At 44.5% G+C, this 20596-nt stretch overlaps 2 protein-coding genes across 4 annotated transcripts in view; both read right to left on the reverse strand.

Moving 5' to 3' along the window:
- Positions 1 to 81: 81 nt before the first annotated feature.
- On the reverse strand, positions 82 to 4614 carry LOC109645361 (uncharacterized). Of its 2 annotated transcripts, XM_069530367.1 has the most exons (4): positions 4431 to 4585; positions 2607 to 2725; positions 1075 to 2372; positions 82 to 1011 (listed from the first exon to the last, which is right to left on the reverse strand). In XM_069530367.1, exons 2-4 carry the CDS (start codon positions 2723 to 2725, stop codon positions 710 to 712), a joined length of 1719 nt encoding a protein of 572 aa, XP_069386468.1. In that variant the 5' UTR covers positions 4431 to 4585; the 3' UTR covers positions 82 to 709. The 2 variants fall into 2 exon arrangements, with proteins under 2 accessions (XP_069386468.1, XP_069386467.1); XM_069530366.1 differs by having other exon boundaries at positions 82 to 2372; positions 4431 to 4614.
- A 3389-nt stretch (positions 4615 to 8003) lies between these two features.
- Positions 8004 to 20596, reverse strand: part of usp34 (ubiquitin specific peptidase 34) — a 41177-nt gene continuing 28584 nt past the window's right edge. For both annotated transcript variants that reach the window (XM_069530373.1, XM_069530372.1), the window contains exons 48-78: positions 20263 to 20413; positions 20093 to 20171; positions 19952 to 20005; positions 19758 to 19853; positions 19615 to 19679; positions 19423 to 19498; positions 18941 to 18988; positions 18466 to 18531; positions 18271 to 18351; positions 17966 to 18051; positions 17389 to 17557; positions 17071 to 17145; positions 16456 to 16607; positions 16221 to 16374; positions 16079 to 16123; positions 15894 to 15998; positions 15510 to 15657; positions 14949 to 15253; positions 13819 to 14148; positions 13478 to 13635; positions 13289 to 13367; positions 13035 to 13161; positions 12782 to 12889; positions 12557 to 12661; positions 11916 to 12040; positions 11643 to 11766; positions 10902 to 10981; positions 10671 to 10811; positions 10127 to 10267; positions 9832 to 9988; positions 8004 to 9555 (exon numbers count right to left, since the gene is read on the reverse strand). In XM_069530373.1, the coding sequence (XP_069386474.1) occupies positions 8843 to 9555; positions 9832 to 9988; positions 10127 to 10267; positions 10671 to 10811; positions 10902 to 10981; positions 11643 to 11766; positions 11916 to 12040; positions 12557 to 12661; positions 12782 to 12889; positions 13035 to 13161; positions 13289 to 13367; positions 13478 to 13635; positions 13819 to 14148; positions 14949 to 15253; positions 15510 to 15657; positions 15894 to 15998; positions 16079 to 16123; positions 16221 to 16374; positions 16456 to 16607; positions 17071 to 17145; positions 17389 to 17557; positions 17966 to 18051; positions 18271 to 18351; positions 18466 to 18531; positions 18941 to 18988; positions 19423 to 19498; positions 19615 to 19679; positions 19758 to 19853; positions 19952 to 20005; positions 20093 to 20171; positions 20263 to 20413 (4343 nt within the window). In that variant the 3' untranslated portion in view covers positions 8004 to 8842. The remainder of the gene's footprint in view (positions 9556 to 9831; positions 9989 to 10126; positions 10268 to 10670; positions 10812 to 10901; positions 10982 to 11642; positions 11767 to 11915; positions 12041 to 12556; positions 12662 to 12781; positions 12890 to 13034; positions 13162 to 13288; positions 13368 to 13477; positions 13636 to 13818; positions 14149 to 14948; positions 15254 to 15509; positions 15658 to 15893; positions 15999 to 16078; positions 16124 to 16220; positions 16375 to 16455; positions 16608 to 17070; positions 17146 to 17388; positions 17558 to 17965; positions 18052 to 18270; positions 18352 to 18465; positions 18532 to 18940; positions 18989 to 19422; positions 19499 to 19614; positions 19680 to 19757; positions 19854 to 19951; positions 20006 to 20092; positions 20172 to 20262; positions 20414 to 20596) is intronic.

Below are 20596 nucleotides of genomic sequence, written 5' to 3' on the forward strand. Positions count from 1 at the left end.
CTCTTTGACAGTAATATAACACACACACACACACACACACACACACACACACACACACACACACACACACACACACACGAGTGGATGCTGAGCAAAGCTTTAATCAGAAAAAACAGAACATCAGGAAACTCAGTGATGCATCGTACATAGATCTGATTATATAGATTACATCAGCAGGTTGTCGTGGATCTTGGTCCAGAAGATAGATTGTAAATAAAGATGAACGACGCAGCTTCACTTCCTGATGATATATAAACGTCCTGTTTATATATCATCAAATAACTAAAACTGAAACTAATCTGATCAGAAACAGTCAGCGCGATAAGAACGACCTGAAGTGACAGAAATGTTCAGGAGCCATTTATTTAACGTTTATTCAGTATTTTTAATTTGACCCATGTCACATCTGCTAACACGGAGGAGGAGGAGTTTATGACCTATACTGCAGCCAGCCACCGGGGGGCGATTGAGGCGCTTTGGTTTCACTTTTGGTGGCTGTCATGTCGTCCATCTTTATACATTTATCTTTATGTATCTGTTTACAGACACTCAATGAACAGTCAAGAAGTTCTAAAGTTAAACATTTCACTTCTTATTGGTTAGCTGCACAGCTAACACGCTAATCATGGCAATATCATGTGATCGTGTTAGAAAGCCAATGTCGTTAACTCAAAGCATAAACACAGACTCGGTCCTGTCGTTCATTTGTTTACTTCTCAAAAAACCAAACCTGGTCCAAACCTGGTCGTCTACCACGTGTTCGGTTTCTCCTCCTTCCTCGTCTGCTCCACTTTCCTTTCTTTCCTTTCCTTCCTCTCCCTTTTCCTTTCTTTCTTTTCCCTCCTCTCCCTTTTCCTTTCTTTCCTTTCCTTCCTCTCCCTTTTCCTTTCTTTCTTTTCCCTCCTCTCACTTTTCCTTTCTTTCCTTTCCCTCCTCTCACTTTTCCATTTCCATCGCCAAAATCGAAGCCTATTTGTGAGGACGATTCATCGTCTGCTCTACTTAAATCACCTCCTTTGCCATCATCCGAACCCGTTTGTGATAGAGAGACACCTTCACCGGTCGCAACCTCACTTCCTTTCCCATCATCCTCAGCTCCCTGGTTGCTCTCTAAGATACCTTGTGAAGAGCCGTCGCCTGTATTACCACTGACGTCCCTTACCTCTCTGCCCCCCCGTTGTTTATTCATGCCCCGCCCTCGACCTGTATTCATGTTAACACCCGTCTGCAAGGAGGAGCCACCTGGCTGAGGCCGAGTGTATCTGGAAGCGGAAGTCTTGATTTGGCCGGTAACAGGCTGCGGATCATCTGAAACACAGTAGTGTTCAACCACACCGTTACGAAAGCACCTGACGCACTGATTATTCTGGTCACAGCGGAATATGTTGTCTTGACCAATTGGACCTTGATGACCTTGGTAGTTTGCGAGTTGCTGAAGAGCTTCAGTGCGCTCTGCCACCGTGTTCTCCTCACCACTTCTGGGTTTGAATATTTTAGAAAACACAACTGCGTAATGTTTCCATTTCCGAATGTGATTGATCCTGTCGAGGATGTTTACCGGGTGTTTATCATTTGTACATTTTTCAACACATGGGGAGGCATAAACATAGAAAAGCAACAAATCCTGATCATTGACTTGAGGACTGTTGAACAACTTGTCCAACTGGTCCACAACGCGTGACTCCGCATGATCCTTCGTCTGTTTCAGAACTCCGGCTGCAACCACCCTACTGCCGACGTACACTTCATCACTGTTGATCGTGTTCTTCACGTTGTCAGCAGGGTCACTTTTCAAGACTTCTTGGATGATTTGGTTAACGTTCTGGTTCTGGTTCTGCTTCTGGTTCTGGTTCTGCTTCTGCTTCTGGTTCTGGTTCTGGTTCTGCTTCTGGTTCTGGTTCTGGTTCTGCTTCTGGTTCTGGTTCTGCTTCTGCTTCTGGTTCTGGTTCTGGTTGTGGTTCTTGTTCTGGTTCTGGTTCTGGTTCTTGTTCTGGTTCTGCTTCTGGTTCTGGTTCTGGTTGTGGTTCTTGTTCTGGTTCTGGTTCTGCTTCTTGTTCTGGTTCTGGTTCTTGTTCAGGTTCTGGTTCTGGTTCTGGTTCTGGTTCTGGTTCTGCTTCTGGTTCTGGTTCTGGTTCTGCTTCTGGTTCTGGTTGTGGTTCTTGTTCTGGTTCTGGTTCTGCTTCTGGTTCTGCTTCTTGTTCTGGTTCTGGTTCTGGTTCTGCTTCTGCTTCTGGTTCTGGTTCTTGTTCTGGTTCTGGTTCTTGTTCTGGTTCTGGTTCTTGTTCTGCTTCTGCTTCTGCTTCTGGTTCTGGTTCTGGTTCTGGTTCTCAGGGATGCTCATGGCCAGACTGAACATGCGATTTACCTTGTACCTGTAAATGGGGTCACACATGTTTGTTACAAACTGAAGGTCGTGTCACAGCAACGACCATAAACCGTAAACATGGACGACATGTCAGCCTCAGAAAGTGATACTGAAGCTCTTGATCGCCCCCTGGGGGCTGGCTGCTCATTAGCATAATCAGAATAATATTCAGAATGAGGTTAATTCAGATTATTATTGTTCATGTAAACATCATCAGTTCAGGATTCAGAAGTTGACTCACTCTCTCAAGATGCCTTTTACCAACAATGTGAGTTGGTTCTGATCCACATCAGCAAAACTGTGTTCAGTCCACACGAGGAAGAACAGGAGCACGACCAGGATCCGACACCAGGCGGCCATCTGAACACAGATCAGGTTTATTAACATAATCTGAACTCAGATCAGGTTTATTAACATAATCTGAACTCAGATCAGGTTTATTAACATAATCTGAACTCAGATCAGGTTTATTAACATAATCTGAACTCAGATCAGGTTTATTAACATAATCTGAACACAGATCAGGTTTATTAACACGATATCTGAACTCAGATCAGGTTTATTAACACGATATCTGAACACAGATCAGGTTTATTAACACGATATCTGAACTCAGATCAGGTTTATTAACACGATATCTGAACACAGATCAGGTTTATTAACACGATATCTGAACACAGATCAGGTTTATTAACACGATATCTGAACTCAGATCAGGTTTAACACGATATCTGAACTCAGATCAGGTTTATTAACACGATATCTGAACTCAGATCAGCTTTATTAACATAATCTGAACTCAGATCAGGTTTATTAACACGATATCTGAACTCAGATCAGGTTTATTAACACGATATCTGAACTCAGATCAGGTTTATTAACACGATATCTGAACTCAGATCAGGTTTATTAACACGATATCTGAACACAGATCAGGTTTATTAACACGATATCTGAACTCAGATCAGGTTTATTAACACGATATCTGAACTCAGATCAGGTTTAACACGATATCTGAACTCAGATCAGGTTTATTAACACGATATCTGAACTCAGATCAGCTTTATTAACATAATCTGAACTCAGATCAGGTTTATTAACACGATATCTGAACTCAGATCAGGTTTATTAACACGATATCTGAACTCAGATCAGGTTTATTAACACGATATCTGAACTCAGATCAGGTTTAACACGATATCTGAACTCAGATCAGGTTTATTAACACGATATCTGAACTCAGATCAGTTTTTACTTCATCTGCATTTGTTTGGACTTTTTTCAACATCTTTTGTTGATTTCAAATTAAATTCTGGTTCATTCATGGATCTTGATGAAAATAATTCTCTTCAGGAAACTGATCTTTAGAAGAACTGATATTAGATCAGATCCGAATGTGTTTTCATGAGGAGACAGTTTAATCTCACAAAACAAACCTAATCGTAGTTCGGCTGCTCTATCGATGTTTCTTTTAATAAAGACAGTGAATTATGGAGGTCAATACTATTATACATACGTAGTACATACAGTTTGTATGTACTACGTATGTATGGAACTGGAATAGTACAATGGTTTCTCCACATCTGAGTAAGATGGATGATTCACCCATTCACCCGTTAACATGAATGGGTGGGGGGGGGGGTCTTCAGACGTGTGACGTTAATGTCGGCCAACATGAAAACTTACTTTACACAATAAACACGGAAAAAACTGTATTTCATCTGATACGTTTCATCTTAATTTAAGTTTTCTATATTTGGTTCTTTTTATTTAGTTAGTTTTCAATAAAGTTTGTTAAACTGTAAAAACGAATAAGTTCAAAAATCAAACCTCAGTTATATACGCATCCGTCAGGGCTGTATAGAATAAATAAGGACAGTAAATAAGAATAGATTTTATTAAATAATCGTAGCTTTGGCTGCTCTTTGCTTCCGTACCTCATACATGGCTTTCGAAAAAAAACATTTGTGAAAATGTCCCTTTTACAATTTGTCTGATAAGAGACGACATTAGACAAAAAGAGACATGTTGCCCTCCAGAGTGAAATGACCTGAAGTCTATTTACCTCCTCGTTGGAGAAGTTGTCAGACGTCGCTGTTGAGGTTTCTTCAGATGGACGGAGTCAGTGAATCTCGTCAGAGGGACAGAAGACTTTTATACTCGACCAGGAGTCCGGTGTTGTGACCTTATTTGAACATATTCCTCAGAACAAGGAAGACGATAGAAAACATTTTGCATTTTGAAATAAGGAAGTTAAGATACCATGGGAGGTCTTTTCTTGTCTGTCACATTTCTCTTGTTTTGCGTTGTCACTTCATGAAGGTGCGGACGAGTTCAGATACAAGTATTTCCAAGAACAGCTGGAGCCTGAGGGGCCTCGTCAGATTATTGAATCAATCAGAAGAATAAACCCTCGAGCTGAGATCCACAGTTAGTTTTTCTGAATTGCTAAAACACTAATTCCTGCTCAGTTGTCTAAACTCAGTCACTGAATTGAGCATCATTTTGACAAAACCATAAACTATCCTCACAGAGTAAAACGCTATCTGCAGATCTCAGTCCTTCCTTTTGCAAAACTCTAAACACACTCTCGTGCAATAAAACACAGTTGTCACTGTGATGCACTTGTGACGCATAACGGTAAAAACCAGCGGCAAAATATGAGCGTTGTAGGACGAAGGCTCACAGGAGACTGAAAGACCCCCATCACCCCAGCAACAAGCTCCTCTCTCTGCTGCCGTCTGGCAGACGGTACCGCAGCGTCCGGACCAAGACCTCGAGACTCAGGGACAGTTTGATCCCACAGGCTGTAAGACTGCTGAGCTCCTGAGCTCTGTGGAAGTCACTACATCCGTTTAAAACAACTTATTTCAACATTATAATATTCATTAGCAATAATTGATATTTATTTATTTAGTTTACAATAATTCTCATTCTGTCAGCGCGTTTCTATTCATCATATTTCCTACCAATATAAAAATACAAAGAGTGCAATAATTCATATCTGTCCATTCCTCCCCATAACCGCTGCTAAACTAAGTCTGACATGTATATATCTCATTCAGCACCTTATAAAGTTTTATTACTTTATTATAATGTTTATTTTGTTCTTTTGCACCTTATAACGCTTACTTAATTTTTTTTTTGCACTAGTACTGACATTTGTACTTATTGTTTCATTGCACTAGTGTATGTTATTGTATTTTTACTTACTCTTATCTTATTTTATGACACTTGCATGTCGAGTTGCTTGAGGTGCCTGAGATTTAAGATTTTCGTCGCCAACATGTATCTGTTGTGCAGATGACGATAAAAACCTTTGAACAAGTGAAACACGTGTCGTCCACTGAACACAACGATTCAAACTTGATCCCACTTGTTTCTCTTCATGTCGTGACAACATGAAAACCAATGTAAGTTCAGAGTGCAGCAGGTTGGTCCTGCAGGCTCACGACAACAATGGATCTGAGACACAGAGGACGAGTGTGTGTAAGAGGAGGTGGAGGCGGAGGACAAGAAGGAGGCAGAGGAAGAGGAGGGAGACGAAGAGAGGCAATTTCTGATGACATTCGGGCTACTGCCATTTAACCTATACGTGCCACCGTACTCTCCCTTCCTCGATGCAACAGAGGAGATGGAAGGTGTACGAGCGACAGCCCTGCTCCAGGCTGACTGTAATCTTCTCGAGTCCATGGAACGAGCCTGTGATGAGGCTGGTGAGGAGAAGTGTCAGGGCTGGGTACGGAGCACGAGGGTTTTTTCCCCCGTTGCCTGGAAATACAACGTGTGATGTGGATGAAGAGCTGTGTCCTGACCCAGCCCAAAGACAGGATGACGCTCAACGAAGCTCAATGATCAACTGTGTAAAGTTCTTTATTGTGACCAATGAACATTTCTCCATGAGCAACAGGCCTCGATCACTGTTTTCTGTTTTTCTGGTGAAGTGTTTGATGACAGCTCTGCAGTTTTTCTGTTTTGACCGACTCGTCTGACAACATTGTTCAGGTTTGAGCACATGTGAAACTGTTCTGAGGCGATGGTGTGAGAATCAGAGGTTTGGTGAGAGTAGTTTGAGAAAAGAGTTTTGTGTTTAGAATTCTGAGAAAAGGAGAATTAAAAAAAAATGTGTTTTAACAATTGTGAAAACCTGTAATTGACTGATAGAAGGAACCAAGAAAATCGAATGTTCTTTTTATGATGAAATCAGTTTCAGGTCAAACAAACAATTGTTGTTGTGAAACCAGTTTTGGACCAAGTTCAAAATCTGAAACGTGGAGGATTTTGTTGCTGTCGTGACCTGAGCGCTCAAACCTTCCTCTTTCTTGTTAATCTCCATCGTGGATCTGCACGTCAGAGTGAGACGACAGTTTCCACACGAGGACCGATGAGCAGACTGAAGATGGAGATTAAGAAAAGGAGAAGAACGAGCAGAGACGTGTTCACAGCACAAACACGCACTTTGACTTTTTCTGGTTCAAACATGAGCAGTGGAAGAAAGACGATATTTAAGAACATTAAAAATGCTGAGATTCCAGCTGTGAACGGAGCTGCGTGTTTATACTTTCCAAAAGTCTACGTCGGAGCTGGATGCTCCTTCCAGGTTTGTTTATTGTTACATCGCCGTTCAGTTAGTTTGCCCACGCCGCAACGCTGTGAACTCTGGGTAATTCCCTTTTGCTAAAGACTTACGGAAACCGTGCATCAAGTCTGCGAGTCCAGACGCACTTTATGATTTCACAGGACGAACCTGAGGCCTCACTGACGCACGAGCTCTTCAGGGTGGACGTTGGAACTGAGCTCAGAACAACCAGGATACAAGGGCAGGAGTCAGAGTCAGCTGTCAATCAGGAGTCAGAGTCAGCTGTCAATCAGGAGTCAGCTGTCAATCAGGAGTCAGAGTCAGCTGTCAGTCACGTCTCAGCCTGTTTCTAAATCATCAAATAACTGATTCAAACCAAACTGATCGGAAACTTGAACAAACTTTTGAACAGAAACATTTATTTAACGTCTACTTTGAGTTTTAGTCTGGTCCAGGTCCCATCTGCTAACATGGAGGAGGTTTATGAGCTACACTGCAGCCAGACACCAGGGGGCAGCTGTCATGTCGCCCATCTTTATACATTTATCCATTTTTATCTAAATTGATCTATTTATATTTAACGAACTGTAATGAAAAGGTGATAAATTCCTCCTCGGTTAGCTACACAGCTAACATGCTAATGCTGAAGGAGGTAGACATCATGTCATCGTCATGTGATCATGTTAGAACGTTAATGTCGTTAAACTCAAACACAGAAAAGGTTCATTTGTTTGCTTCTCAAAAATCTGTTTCAAAAGCTTCAGGAGTCGACGTCACGTCAAAGAGAAAAAGAAAAGTTCCTTACTCAGGTTTCATGATCGTTCCTCTTCCTGTTCGTCTCCGCTGCAGAAACGAACCTGAAAGAATCAACTTCAACAGCGGAAAGAAAAACCCTCACAGCTCCAGACGAGTTTCAGGTCACAATTCTTCTTATTAAAACGGTTTTATTAATTTATTCTCTATTAAAATAAAATCAGGAGAATCAGAACACAGCAGAAGAAGCCAAAAGAAACAATAGATTATGGAATGTACTTCAGTAAAGAAAATAAAAGCTCCAGCTGGTCCAACATGGCGGCTTTATTTCAACCACAGTCAAATAAAGCACCGCTTTTATATACTCATATATATATAAAGATATTTATATATATATTTATATAGTTTTCATATACACCTTCAGGCAATGACTAGAGAGGATTCTTTACAGAATCAAGTTTCTTGTGGTTCTCTTAATTTACAGGTAAACTTAATTTCTGGATAATTAAACCACAGAAAAATCAAGGCAACATTTTCTTTTGCCTCGTTCATAAAGTACAAAACTGGCACAGAGGACGACCATTTTCATACACAGTAAAAATGCAATAAAATTAAATTACAAACAGAGGAGACAAAAGTCCTGTAAACCTTTCCCCGTTACAGCAAACCTCAAATAAAATCACTTTTCAAAACAAATTCAAATCAGTATAAAACACACACACACACACGCTCACACACACGCTCACACACGCGCTCGCACACACACACACACACACACACACAAACAAAACAACCAACAGAACAAAAACTTTTTTTGCCCTTTGAAATCAATGTGCTGTAGCTTGAACGACTTTCTTCTTTTTGTCAAACGAGGGCTCGGCTGCGGAGTCGGACATTAGCGGAGCGAGATGAGAAGGGGAGGAGCCACTGAAAGCTGGAAAAACCCACCGACTGAACATCAGCTGAAGGCGACGAACAGCAGCACACAAACAGCAGAAGAAGAAGAAGAAGAAGAAGAAGAAGAGGAGGAGGAGGAAACAGGAAAATGTTTTTTCTCCCTCGGAGCTGAATTCAAATTTTTTTAAAAGAGAGAGAAAAAAAAAAGTTTTCGCTCAAGATCTCATGGCGGCTGTGAGTTGATGATGTCATGAAGAGGGCGGGTCCTTTACGGACAGTTTGGTAACTATGGCGATAGTGGCTTCCACTGTCCTGTACAGCATGTCCAGCATGTCAGGTGGGGGGCCGGCGCTTGGAAACACCTGGGGGGCGTGAGCACTGCAGCCCTCTGACCCCTCCCCCACCAACCCAAGGGCAGATGGGAAGGCGGCGTCCTCTGAGAGAGGCGGGGCCGAGCTGCTGCTGGTCTTGGCGGCCATCTCTTTCTCCTCCTTCACTTCCTCTGAGGAGCCAGACATCATCGCCTCACCCTGCCCCTCCTCCCGCTGCCCCTCCCCCGTCGCCACGCATCGCGGCGGCTCAGGTTCTTCTCCCTGAACAAACGCCTCCTGCAGCAGGGAGGAGGAGGAGGAGAACGAGGAGGAGGACGACGATGAAGAAGCCTCCATCTTCTCCTCCTTGGGGGAGGAGTCCAGGTTTCCAGAGGAGGGGGCAGGGTCGGGGGAGGGCGGGTCCTGTTCAGTACCCGGGTCGATCAGTGAGGAGGAGTCTCGGGTCTCTGTGTCTGAGGTGCTGGTGGGCGTCAGCGCCTCCTGGTGGTCGGGCTTCAGCTCACTGCAGGGCGGGAGAATAGAGGAAGAGGAGGTGGAGGCCACACAGAGCGGCGCCGCTGTGTCACCGGCTCGGTCGTCATCACTGCTCACCCTCCGCCGCTTCACCGGGGTCGCTCCTTCCTCCTCAGCTGACAGAGAGAGAGAGAGAGAGAGAGAGAGAGAGAGAGAGAGAGAGAGAGAGAGAGAGAGAGAGAGAGAAAGAGAAAGAGAGAGAAAGAGAGAGAGAGAGAAAGAGAAAGAAAGAGAGAGAGAGAGAGAGAGAGAGAGAAGCTGTTAATCCTCATTTCTGAGAATTTCAGTAACTAAAAACTATTTTTTTGTTTTCTCATAGTCACATAAGAATAGAAACTTTTCACCAACCAGGAAACAAACGCTCTGTGTGTGTGTGTGTGTGTGTGTTGTACCTTTGGCCTTGTGGTCCTTGGCCTCCAGCTCCAGAACGCTGCGCTGCTGAACGCAAACACGACAGCGGCCCAGCAGCTCCTGCAGGGCGGGGCAGAGGGCGGGGTCAATGACCTGAGGCGGCTGGACGGACAGCAGCAGCACCAACGCCCTCAGGTCCTAACGGAGCAGAGAGAAAAAAGAAGAAGGAGAGGTTTGTGAGTGTGTGTGTGTATATGAGTGTGTGTGTGTATATGAGTGTGTGTGTGTGTGTGTGTGTGTGTGTGTGTGTGTGTGTGTGTGTGTGTGTGTTCGTACAGCGTTGAGCAGGCCGCTCGTCTTGCTGAGCTCCAGGCGGTGAGCGGCGAGCTCGGGCTGCAGGCTGCTCTGTTCACTCAGGAGGTTCGTCACCAAAACACTGATGAGGTTGGAGCAGCTGGGAGCAGACAGGACCTGGACCTGCACACAAACAACCCAGTGATTAACGATCACACGAAAACTAATGAAACGTTTCCTAGTGACAGAAACAAACGATTTGATCAGAGACTCAACGATTTCACGGCAAAAACACATCTTCTCCATATATTCGGATCAAACCCTGATGAAAGAGAAATGTAATCGAGGTTTGATATTTTACAGCTCAACCATAAATAACAAAATAAAATAAAAAAACACGTCCAACCAAACATTTAGAACGTGAAGAGATTGAAGTACAATTTAAAAGTCTTGGTTCATGAATGCTGCCGCTGTTTCGTCTGTGAAAGACGATAAACCAGTCGCTCCGATTCTGATCTGTAGAAAAACTGTAAAGAAAAGAAATGACAAAAGCTCAGAAAGATACAAACGGTGACGACAGTCGTACCTTGTGCAGGAAGTAGGTGAGGAAGGAGTACGCCACGTTGTTGTTGAGAAACATCCTCTCGTCCATCAGGATGCACTTGATGTACTCGCTGAACGCCGGATCGTCACACAGCAGCTTCACACACGTTTTGGCCAAAACAGACTGAAGAGACAACGACCGAGTCACTGACAACACGAGCGCAGCGTCTTCACTCGACCGGACGATGGATGAAAACAGAGCAGGGTCATTTACCTGTGACTGGCAGAGCTCCGTCCACAGCTTGGGGAACAGAGCGAGGTGAAGAGGAAGTCCCTCGTACGCTATTAACACACCTGAAACACATTTCATAAAACAGATTTAAAAGATGTAAAAGAACAAAAGGATAAAATCTGAATTTAAATCAATAGATAAGTTGAAGAAAATTAATATGAATAAAATAGACAGTGTAAAATAATAAAACAGGGACAGAGTAGAATGGAATGATGAGGTGGCTGCTCTGTTTGTTCCCCGGCATCAAACTGTTTCAGTCTAAAGACGTTTTCTTTCTGTGAAAATGTGCTTCGTGACCTTTGACCTCCAAATTCTTATCAGTTCATCCTCGAGTCGAGAAAGAAGAAATTCCCTCGAGCTGTTCTTAAGATTTCAGACAACCTGAAAAAAAATGATGTCTCTGGCCACAAGGTGTCGCTGGTGCAAAGGAACAACAATGAATGAAGCATGGAAACTTCTGAGAATGTTTGAGAACCAAGTTAAAAATATCTTTTAAATCCAGAGATTCAAATAAAAATTTTCATAAATTTGTGAATTTAATTTTATTCTTGTAAATTAGTTTTTTTACTTTCATGTCAGAGAATCTCTCGTGTTTTAAAACTTAAGATTCAGATTTTCTCTCTCTGAATACGAAACATCTCCCAAAACCCTGTCGGAGATATTCATGAAACACGTTTGTTTTTCTGGTTTTATTTATTTTTTTTTAGATTCGATCGTACGTACTGAGTTTGACGAGAGTGTCGGTGAATTTCTCGCAGTTGATGGCGACGCGACACAGGAGGTGGATGAACTGGTGGTAGGACAGGAAGTAATCCAGCAGCATCCGGTCGTACACCTCGTCTTTACCCTGAGAGACAGAGAGAGAGAGAGAGAGAGACAGAGAGACAGAGAGAGAGTGAGAGAGAGAGACACAGAGAGAGAGAGTTCACTTGATTTCAGGAAGTGAAGTTTAACGTGACTGAGCGAACGTGACGGACAGAGGTTGGACGTCTGTACCTTGCTGCTCTCCACCATCGAGGGCAGGAGACACATGTTGAGCTCCGGTCTCGGAGGCCGGATGTTGTTTTTGGCTCCCATCAGCTTGATGTTCTCTCTGCAGGGCAGGTACGGGCCGAACGACACTGAGAGAACACACACACACACACACACACACACGACGAGAGTCAAACACAAAACAAGAGTCAGACAAACAACGAGAACAATTTAACCTGATGTCAACACGAGGTAAAAAAAACTCGAGCGATATCTGAGTATCTTCACACATGAATTGTGCGACATGTTGTGCGACATGTTGTGTAGTGAGTGTTTGTCCTGTGAAGCAGCAGCAGGTTGTCCGGGTCCGACTCGACTGTTGGACGTTGGCGGAGAAGTGAGATCTGCTAAGTGATGTTCTGTTCATAAAAGATGTTTTAAACTATGAGGTGGAATCTGTGAGATTTTCACTTCATGTAAACATCAAACTGAAATCACATGAAATGTACTTTTGTTTACACTCGAAGTTTTCTGAATAATTTTGTATTTTAGATTCTTCGTTGACGTTCAGATTAAAAGTTAAAGGATGCAAAGAAACTTGAATCATTAAGATCAGAGAGGAGGAAGAGGAGGAAGAAGAGGAGGAAGAGGAGGCAGCGTCTCACTGGGGATGTTGCTGTGGTGGTAGGTGCAGTGGTTGTGCTGCAGGAAGGGAACCAGCGTGTGCAGGAAGTCGTGAGGACTCAGCAGAACGAGTTCCTTCAGGACGTCTGCAGGAAGCAGAAGTAACAAGGACGACACAGGACAGTTAAAACAAACAGCTCCTCGTCCGTCGGCTCGATCGCAGTCACTCAAACATCAAACGGATTCTAAAGTGTCGTCATGTTTACCCAGGCAGGCGTTGCGGAGCTCGGGTGGACTGTACGAGTTGAGGAGGGTGAGCAGCTTGTGGGCGAAGTCGATTCTCTCCTGCCACTGGATCAGAGCCTGCTTCACATCTGGACAAGACAGAGAAACACGGGGTCAAAGGTCGTCACTGAGAGTACGCTTCTGTAGGTGTTTCATTGAATCATATGTGTTGAGCAGCAGAAGTCGCCCCGGCTCTCGTGGCTTCACCAGCGTTCCCTCAGCTTCTCGTCTGACCTTTGCGCTGCAGGTACGGCCGCGTGGCTTTGAGGACCGACAGGAAGATGGAGAGCAGCTCCACCAGGTCTCCGGTGACGTGGCACGCCGTGGCCTCGTGGTACATCATGTGCAGCGTGTTGAACGACTGCAGGGAACAAACCACAGAGAGAATCCTCTTCTTTACTAAACAACTGGACCAAGTTAAGCTGCGTTCACACCCGAGAACTCAGAGGTCCGAGTCAGTTAAACATCAGCTCGTCCTCTGGACCTACCTCAGTCATGAGGATGAGTCCTCTGTTGAAAACCACCAGCAGGCGGTCCTCGTCGTTCTCCAGCAGAACCCTGAAGGCACTGAGAGGAACAGCAGAACCAACATTTAGATCCAGCCAGCATGTTCAAGAGTGTGTGTGTGTGTGTGTGTGTGTGTGTGTGTGTGTGCGTGCGTGCGTGTGTGTCCTGACCTGATGAGCGTCGTCCAGCAGGAGCGTCCGTCCAGGCAGCGCAGGTAACAGCTGATCGTGGTTTTCTTAAACTGTTTGACGTCCTCAAGTTCTTCTTCTCTCATGTCGGCTCGCTGAGCCACAAACAGCTGCATCAGGTTGAACAGCTCCTCCACCGCCTGCAGGGGGCAGCACACAGCAGAGAAGATGGATGACATACTTTTAAATCATGTACTATGGGTTTTTAAAATTTGTACGATTTTCTATAATTTGATATATTTTTGATGATGACATGAAGTTTGCTGGATTCGATGGTGAAACCCTGGCACCCTGGCTGAACTCGACACAAAACAAAAACCCACCCCGGGGTACTGGCTGGCGTGTGGCGTCAGGTTCTTGAACGCCCACTGGATGTTCTGGTGGGAGGCGAGCTGGCGGCTGAAGGCGGGCGACTGCTCGCAGCACATGCGCAGGATGCCGTAGTAGGCGGGCAGCATGCCGCGGTTGAAGAGCACCACCTCCTGGTCGTCGTGGTCGGCCAGGATGTAGTTGAAGGCGATGTTCTTCGTCACCACAGGGTTCTGCACCACCAGCCGGACGTTCTCCGGACAGTCCACGCACACGTTGTACCAGAAGGACAGCAGCGCCTGCTTGTTGTGGTTGGTGGCGATGGCCGGCTCCGACAGTTTGGGCTGAAGACAGAGGGAGGAACACGGTCAACACGAGAGAAGCTTCACACGAGGAGAGAACATGTGTCATAGAACAAAACAAGGTGTCGAGTGAGCGAAAACCTTGAGTCTTAAAAAACGTAATAAATGAATAAATACACTATAATTAGATTTCTCACGTCTTCATGCCCCAAATGTTCACAATTCTCTTTGAAAAACTGAAACTTCAACCAAATCAATAAACCGAGTTCTGAAGCGACAAATGAATCTCTGAGCCTCTCGTCTGTCCTCTGAAGACGAAGTAGTCTCTGGGGGCAACAGCCAACATGCTGCGTCTTCCAGTGAAGACACGGGGACGTCCAGGCCAAGACTCCGTCTCATGTTCTCTATGAACTCGATTTACAATCTTCACCAGCCGAACGTTTCTCCAAACACAAGTTGGCCTCTTGGCTCATCTCTAACAGTTTTCTGTGTATGAACGTAGGTCTGACATCAGCCAATATGCTCCGCCTCTTTCCCCTCTCCACGCCAAAGCTCGAACCTGATTGGTCAAACCAGAAGATTCAAGCCACAAAATCTTGTCCCTCGCTACAGATTCTGTTTATTCACATGGAGAGTTCATAAAGATAAGTAAGTAACTGACTGAGTGTTTCAGCAACAATTCAGAAACAATTTTCCTTTTGATCGTGAAATCATTTGTTTTACGAGCAGAAACGTTGTTTGGTATTTTTATGTCGCTGTGTTGCTTTAATTTCGCATTAATCGAATATTTCTTCGATTGTAAAATGAGATGAAGAAAATGATGAGAGAGAAAACGATCATACCTGGAAGAGGTTCCACAGGTCCATGAAGTATCCGGAGAACATGAGCTTCTCCGTCTTGGAGATGAGGCAGTAGGTCATGAAGCTGAAGTACTGCACCAGCTTGGTGGTGCCGTGGACGCTGGCGTCCACGTACAGCTTGGCGCGTCCCAGCAGCCCCAGCAGCAGGTTGTAGACCTGGTGGAGGACCACGGTGGTGTCGGGCGACAGCGGCAGCTCTCGGGTCGGCAGGTGAAGCGAGCGCGTGGAGCGGAACATCTGGCGGAAGGAGTTGCTGGGGATCAGGGAGACGAGGAGGTACGCGGCCGCTGCAGGAAACAGACTCAGAATCAGGAGGGAACCAACCATCAAGTGGATTTGAATCATTCTCGTCTATTTGTTCTGGACAAATTGTTTTGCTCGTGTTCCTGTGTTTACTGGTGTCTGCTGTTCCTGGGTCAGTTTCACAGATTGAGATTCAACTTCGCTTCTGACAATTAAGTTTGGTTTCAACTGAACTAATCTGTGTGAGTCATACGAAGGAGACGCAGCAGACTGGACGGCAGATGGGTAAATGTGAATTACATGTTCGGACTCGGGGGTAGTTGTGCGCCAGCAGAAAACGTTCCACCCAGTTCTCCATGTTCTGCAGAACCCAGCTGTGGGCCAGCTTGTTCCTGGGAGTCTGCACAGCCAGCCAGTCCAGACACTGGGACGGGTTGTACTCGATCACCTGGAAGAGAAAACACACGGGAAAGGTTCAAAGTTTATCACCTCACTGGGCTCTGAACAAAACACATGTCAAGTGTGAAGCTGAGGAAATCTTGAGATATGTGGATCCAGATTTCTGGAATCAGCACGTAGAAATAGATTTGAGTAGTTTTACCGTACGAAGCAATGTTTCTACTCTCACGTTAGTATAAATCCTTCAGGGCTTTGTTATGAACTAGTGTTGACGGCTCAGTTTACCTCCCAGATCCTCTGCAGGATGAAGGAGGCGAAGGAGGGCATCCCCGGTGGTCCGCCAGCAAACTCCATCAACATCGTCAGCAGCTTGAAGAAAGGATTAGCAGCCTGGAAACAAACAAAGAGGGATGAATGCCGACATCAACAGAGACGATCTGAGCGAAGAGTCCCGTCTCCGTGCTTCTTACCTCTGGAGTCAACTTAGCGATGGAGGTGAAGAGCATCGACACGATCTGCACAGAAAACAACCAGGAGATCAAGAACAAAACGTTTGTGAACCACAAGCAACGTGTGTGTGTGTGTTAGTGTGTGTGTGTGCGATACACCTACATGCTCGGCCAGGCGGTTGTTATAGCGACAGAGGCTGAAGATGAGGTTGCAGGTTTGTCTAATGTTGATTCCGTCTCTGATGTGCTGGAAGAGGAAGGGGAAGCCTTTCCCTCCGGTCAGCGCTGCCATGTCGCTCTGAGACAGAGTCAGATGTCTGCACACAGACGGAAACATCATCAGAGCTCAGCCCCTCGTTCACAGAAGTAAAGTTAAAGGTCCCCACCGGTGCTCGTACCTCTCAGACCGAGACTGCTCCACCAACAGAGCGATGAGGGCGATCATCTTCTCCAGAGCTGCAGGACGATACTTCTCCTCCGCCAGAGACAGGATGTCCTCCTCCTCGTCCTCCTCCTCCCCCTCCTCCTCTGACAACACCTCCACCTGAGGCTGAGGAGCACACACTCGTCATTTACCGTGCTGGAGCTCGACTGAACAAACGGCCGATGTCGACGTTTATGTTTGCTGATGTAAAAACTTCTATTTTATAGAATAAATGACGCAGAAAATACTTAATGTGAGAGGTCGAATTACTGTCCTGTGGTTGTACCAGGTTCTAAATATTCAGATTATTTGTCCAGTTCAATATACTTGCTAGTATTTGAGTTTTTTTAAATATTAATCATATGACACATTTCTAATATTTGGTTAAACTGTTAAATAAACAGGAATATTGATGCTGATATATCTGAATCAAATCTTTGTTTACATCCCGACATCGGTATCGGTCAGGATCTGCTCTGCTCATCCTCTATGACTTAATACTCGATGGTCACATTCAAGAATAAATATAAGAAGTTAGCAGCTTTAAGACAAAGACACTGATGAGTTGTTGATCGGTGTTTTAACTCACGTTCTCGGGGCCTTTGGTTCCCATGTAGAAATGCACCATGATGGAAATAGCTTGTAGTGACAACAAGAACTGACTCTGTAGACACAACAAAAAGACTAACAATGAGTCTACTGCCTTTAAATAGGAAATTAAATCACATTGTAGAAACAATTCAAAATACATTTCCATGGGGATTAATAAAGTTATATCTTTATCTCATTTTTTTATCCTCATTTAACCTTTTACACCTAAAAACACAGGAAATCAAGACCCATGTTTGTTGTTATTATCAGTGATATCAGCTTGTGAGCGTTCACGGGTGTGGCTGCTCAGACTGACCTCCTCCTCTCCCATCTTGGCGAACTCGTAGAGAAAAGCAAAGTACTCGGTCAGGTGTTTGCTGTGGGGCTTGACTCCGTGCTCCATGATGGACAAGAGGGTTTTAACGAAGCGGGTGACGCAGGAGCGGCTGCCGATGTCCTCCACCGGACCGTCCATGTCGTCAGAGCTGAGACACGAGAGGGGAGAAGACATTCAGATCCCATGAAAGAGTGAATTAAAGTCCCCGTCCCTCTCGACTCTGCCCGAGCTGAGTGTGTGTTTCGGTCGTGTGGAGCCACAGAATCTTTCTCCGAGTCTGAAGTGTCCCAGACTCTGAGCGACACGCGGCTCCTCCCTGGATCTCTGTCGCCATCAGACTTCACAGACACAACCACGCGTGATTGAGCTGCACACCTCTGACGGCACGACTACACTGACGCCCGATGTGTCTCTGGAGATCGTGGAATTATTCACAGTTCGAGGTTTAAGAACAGAAAAGGAAAATAATTCTAATTCAAATCTTTTAAAACGCTCGCTGATCACACCTGGTATTAAAACTGAAACTTTCTTCATTCAGAAATAATGAGGTACGTACCCGTCCTCCATGCCGGGCTGCAGGTAGAGGTGGGCGTGAACCGGCCGCAGCCTCTGGATGACGTGAATACACAACCTCTGGAACATCTGGAAGACGTTGGGAAACATCAGGTTAGAGTTAATGTATCTGACAGAACTCACCGTAGCAATGACTCATGTTGAAGCTCAAAGTACAAGTGAAAATAAGAATCAATGGTTTTGTTTTCAGGTCGATTTGAACACGATCGTTGCAAACAACCATCTCCCGCAGTGAGCTAGGGTTAGAGACTTTTCTAGACCTGCACACTCCCGGGACAAGCAGCTCACCTGTCTGACTATCTGATTGGGGCACTTAATCAGGATCTGCATCGGCCACCAGTTGTCATCGGCCATTCGATCCAAAAACCACTGAAACAGAGAAAAGCGACTCTCTTACACTTCTGTTGAATTAAAAACACTCGAGAGACGAATCAGATCAAACTCCTTCTGCACTGCGGTGAAATGAAAGAGGTGTGAACAAACCTCGCAGGCAGCCTGGCTGTTGTTGAACTGTTTGGTCAGGAGTTCGATCCACTGCAGCATGGTGGGCTGGAGACACACACACACACACACACAATGAATACATGTACACACTCTGACAATCTTGCCTCGACCAGGATTAAATCAAACTTCACAGATTTCCACTGACCTTGGTGGAAGGATGAGACACGGGCCGAGAGAAAACTTTTATTTTCCTTCACATTAAGAGTCAGGATGTTTTCTTTCATTCAATATTTTCACTTATAAGATTCTGAGAGAATAATTCATGGGTCCTGATAAAGAATCAGAGACGGTTCAGGGGCTGATGTTTGTGTGTGTAATTTGGTGCAGCCTGATGTTGGGCCCTGACGGAGGTAAGAGATCTACTGCGTGATCTACGTCACTCATCTCTAGATGATACAGATCTACCTGTTGGTAATAAATAATAATAATAAGAATATCATGAAAGGTGATTTACCTTCTCCTTAGAGTGAATGAAAGTCTCAAGAACAAATGATGTGCTGAGCTGAAAAAGAAAAGACAATTCACATGTTTCAGACAAATTTATCTCTTTTCCTCGACAGCGATCTCTGTTTAATGTTCTGCTAAAACAACTCAGTTATAAAAGTATAAAAGTTCAGACTGTGAAATGTCCTCAAAGTATAAAAGTGAAATGTTTCCTCTGAAAGATATTTGTGTTAAAATGTGAAAATATGAAGTTGTTCGAAAAACAAATATTTAAGTGAAGAACAAGGAGCTGAACTTAAATACAGTAATCTGTACATCGTAACTTCCCACCTCTGATTTGAAATAACTTTAAATCTCAGACTGAACTGGATAGTTTTCACCTTACACAACAATAAACCTCGTTTTTACTATCTCCTCTTCCTGTTCAATCTGAATTGAACTTCAGAAATGAATATCTACGGCAGACATCCGTTGTCGTGGAGGATTTCTCACCTTGGCCGTCATGAGGGACACAGCTTTAGGGTCTGGTAGAGTGCTGGGGATGCTGCTGCAGAGCTGCCACATGAAACTAAACAGAAAAGACAAAACAGGACTGAAACTTGAGGCTTGTGGAGTTCGTATTTGTACAAATATTCATCTGTGGTTATAGATAATGACTTCATTTCTGTTTATTTTAATTCTCACCCGAAGTAGGTGTGTTCAAATATGTTCTTGTCCTGGAGAAACTGCATGTTGTCGTGCCAGATCCACTGAGAGACACAAGACATGTCAGAGGATTTCAGTGTGAAAACAAAGGACTTCAGTGAATTCAACGTAGATGAAATTACCTCGAGCAGATCAGGGGAGACGTCAAAGTTAAAGTCCTTCCCGTTCTCCTCCTCCAGATCCACTCTCTTGTAGAAGAGCATGTAGGCGCTGTGCGTCTGAGGACGATTCATATTTCATCGTTACGTTCTCCACATCTGTGTTGGTGGTTTTAACTTTAATGGAATAAATGATTAAAAAAAAAAAACCTCCTCACCTTCTCAAAAGAGAAATCCATGAACTTGTCAGTGACTGAGTCGTAGGTTTTGGTCTGAAAAGATAAAATAAAGTCGGTGAAATCAAAAAGGTGAGGGGCGGAACAACGTGTCGTCACTTCTCCTCGGACTGCAGCTCGTACCGTCATCTCCCCTCCGAAGCACTCGGACGCCAGCTGTGCTGAGTCGAAGGGCTTCACCTCTGCGTCGTTGAACAGGTACCTGCGAGCAGTTTGCTTGTTTTATACACAGCTGGTCTGGAAAACTAAAAATCTAACATGAATTCTCCTGGAAAGTTGTTTCCTTCTCTCACCACTTGTTGTTCTTGTAGGCGTGCGGGTTGACGATGTCTCTGATGAAGCTGTAGTAGTGGCCGCCGTCAGCCGTGCCCGTGTGCACCGTGACACCGATGAGGTCGTACTCATAGCTCTCCGTGACCTTTGCCTCGCCGTCTTCCCGAAAACCTGCGACACAACAACCGGACCGGAAAAAAAAAAAAAAAAAAAAAGGTTTAAGAGCATTTTTGATGTGAAGTTGAGAAAAGTTGTAGTTTTAACTGGAGCAGTTTGCTGTGATGATTTTAATTATCACAGTCAAAGACTGAACTGAAAGAACCAATATACAGATTTTGGACTTTTCATATTTGA

Source organism: Paralichthys olivaceus, chromosome 8, assembly GCF_024713975.1.
Source record: "Paralichthys olivaceus isolate ysfri-2021 chromosome 8, ASM2471397v2, whole genome shotgun sequence".
Lineage (NCBI taxonomy): Eukaryota > Metazoa > Chordata > Actinopteri > Pleuronectiformes > Paralichthyidae > Paralichthys > Paralichthys olivaceus.

Bases quoted from the DNA above. Each gene is read 5' to 3' on its own strand.
- LOC109645361 (XM_069530366.1), bottom strand. From the start codon at position 2,725: ATGGCCGCCTGGTGTCGGATCCTGGTCGTGCTCCTGTTCTTCCTCGTG. The intron at 2,373-2,606 runs GTGAGTCAACTT...CCCCATTTACAG, and splicing joins GTAAAAGGCATCTTGAGAGA to GTACAAGGTAAATCGCATGT.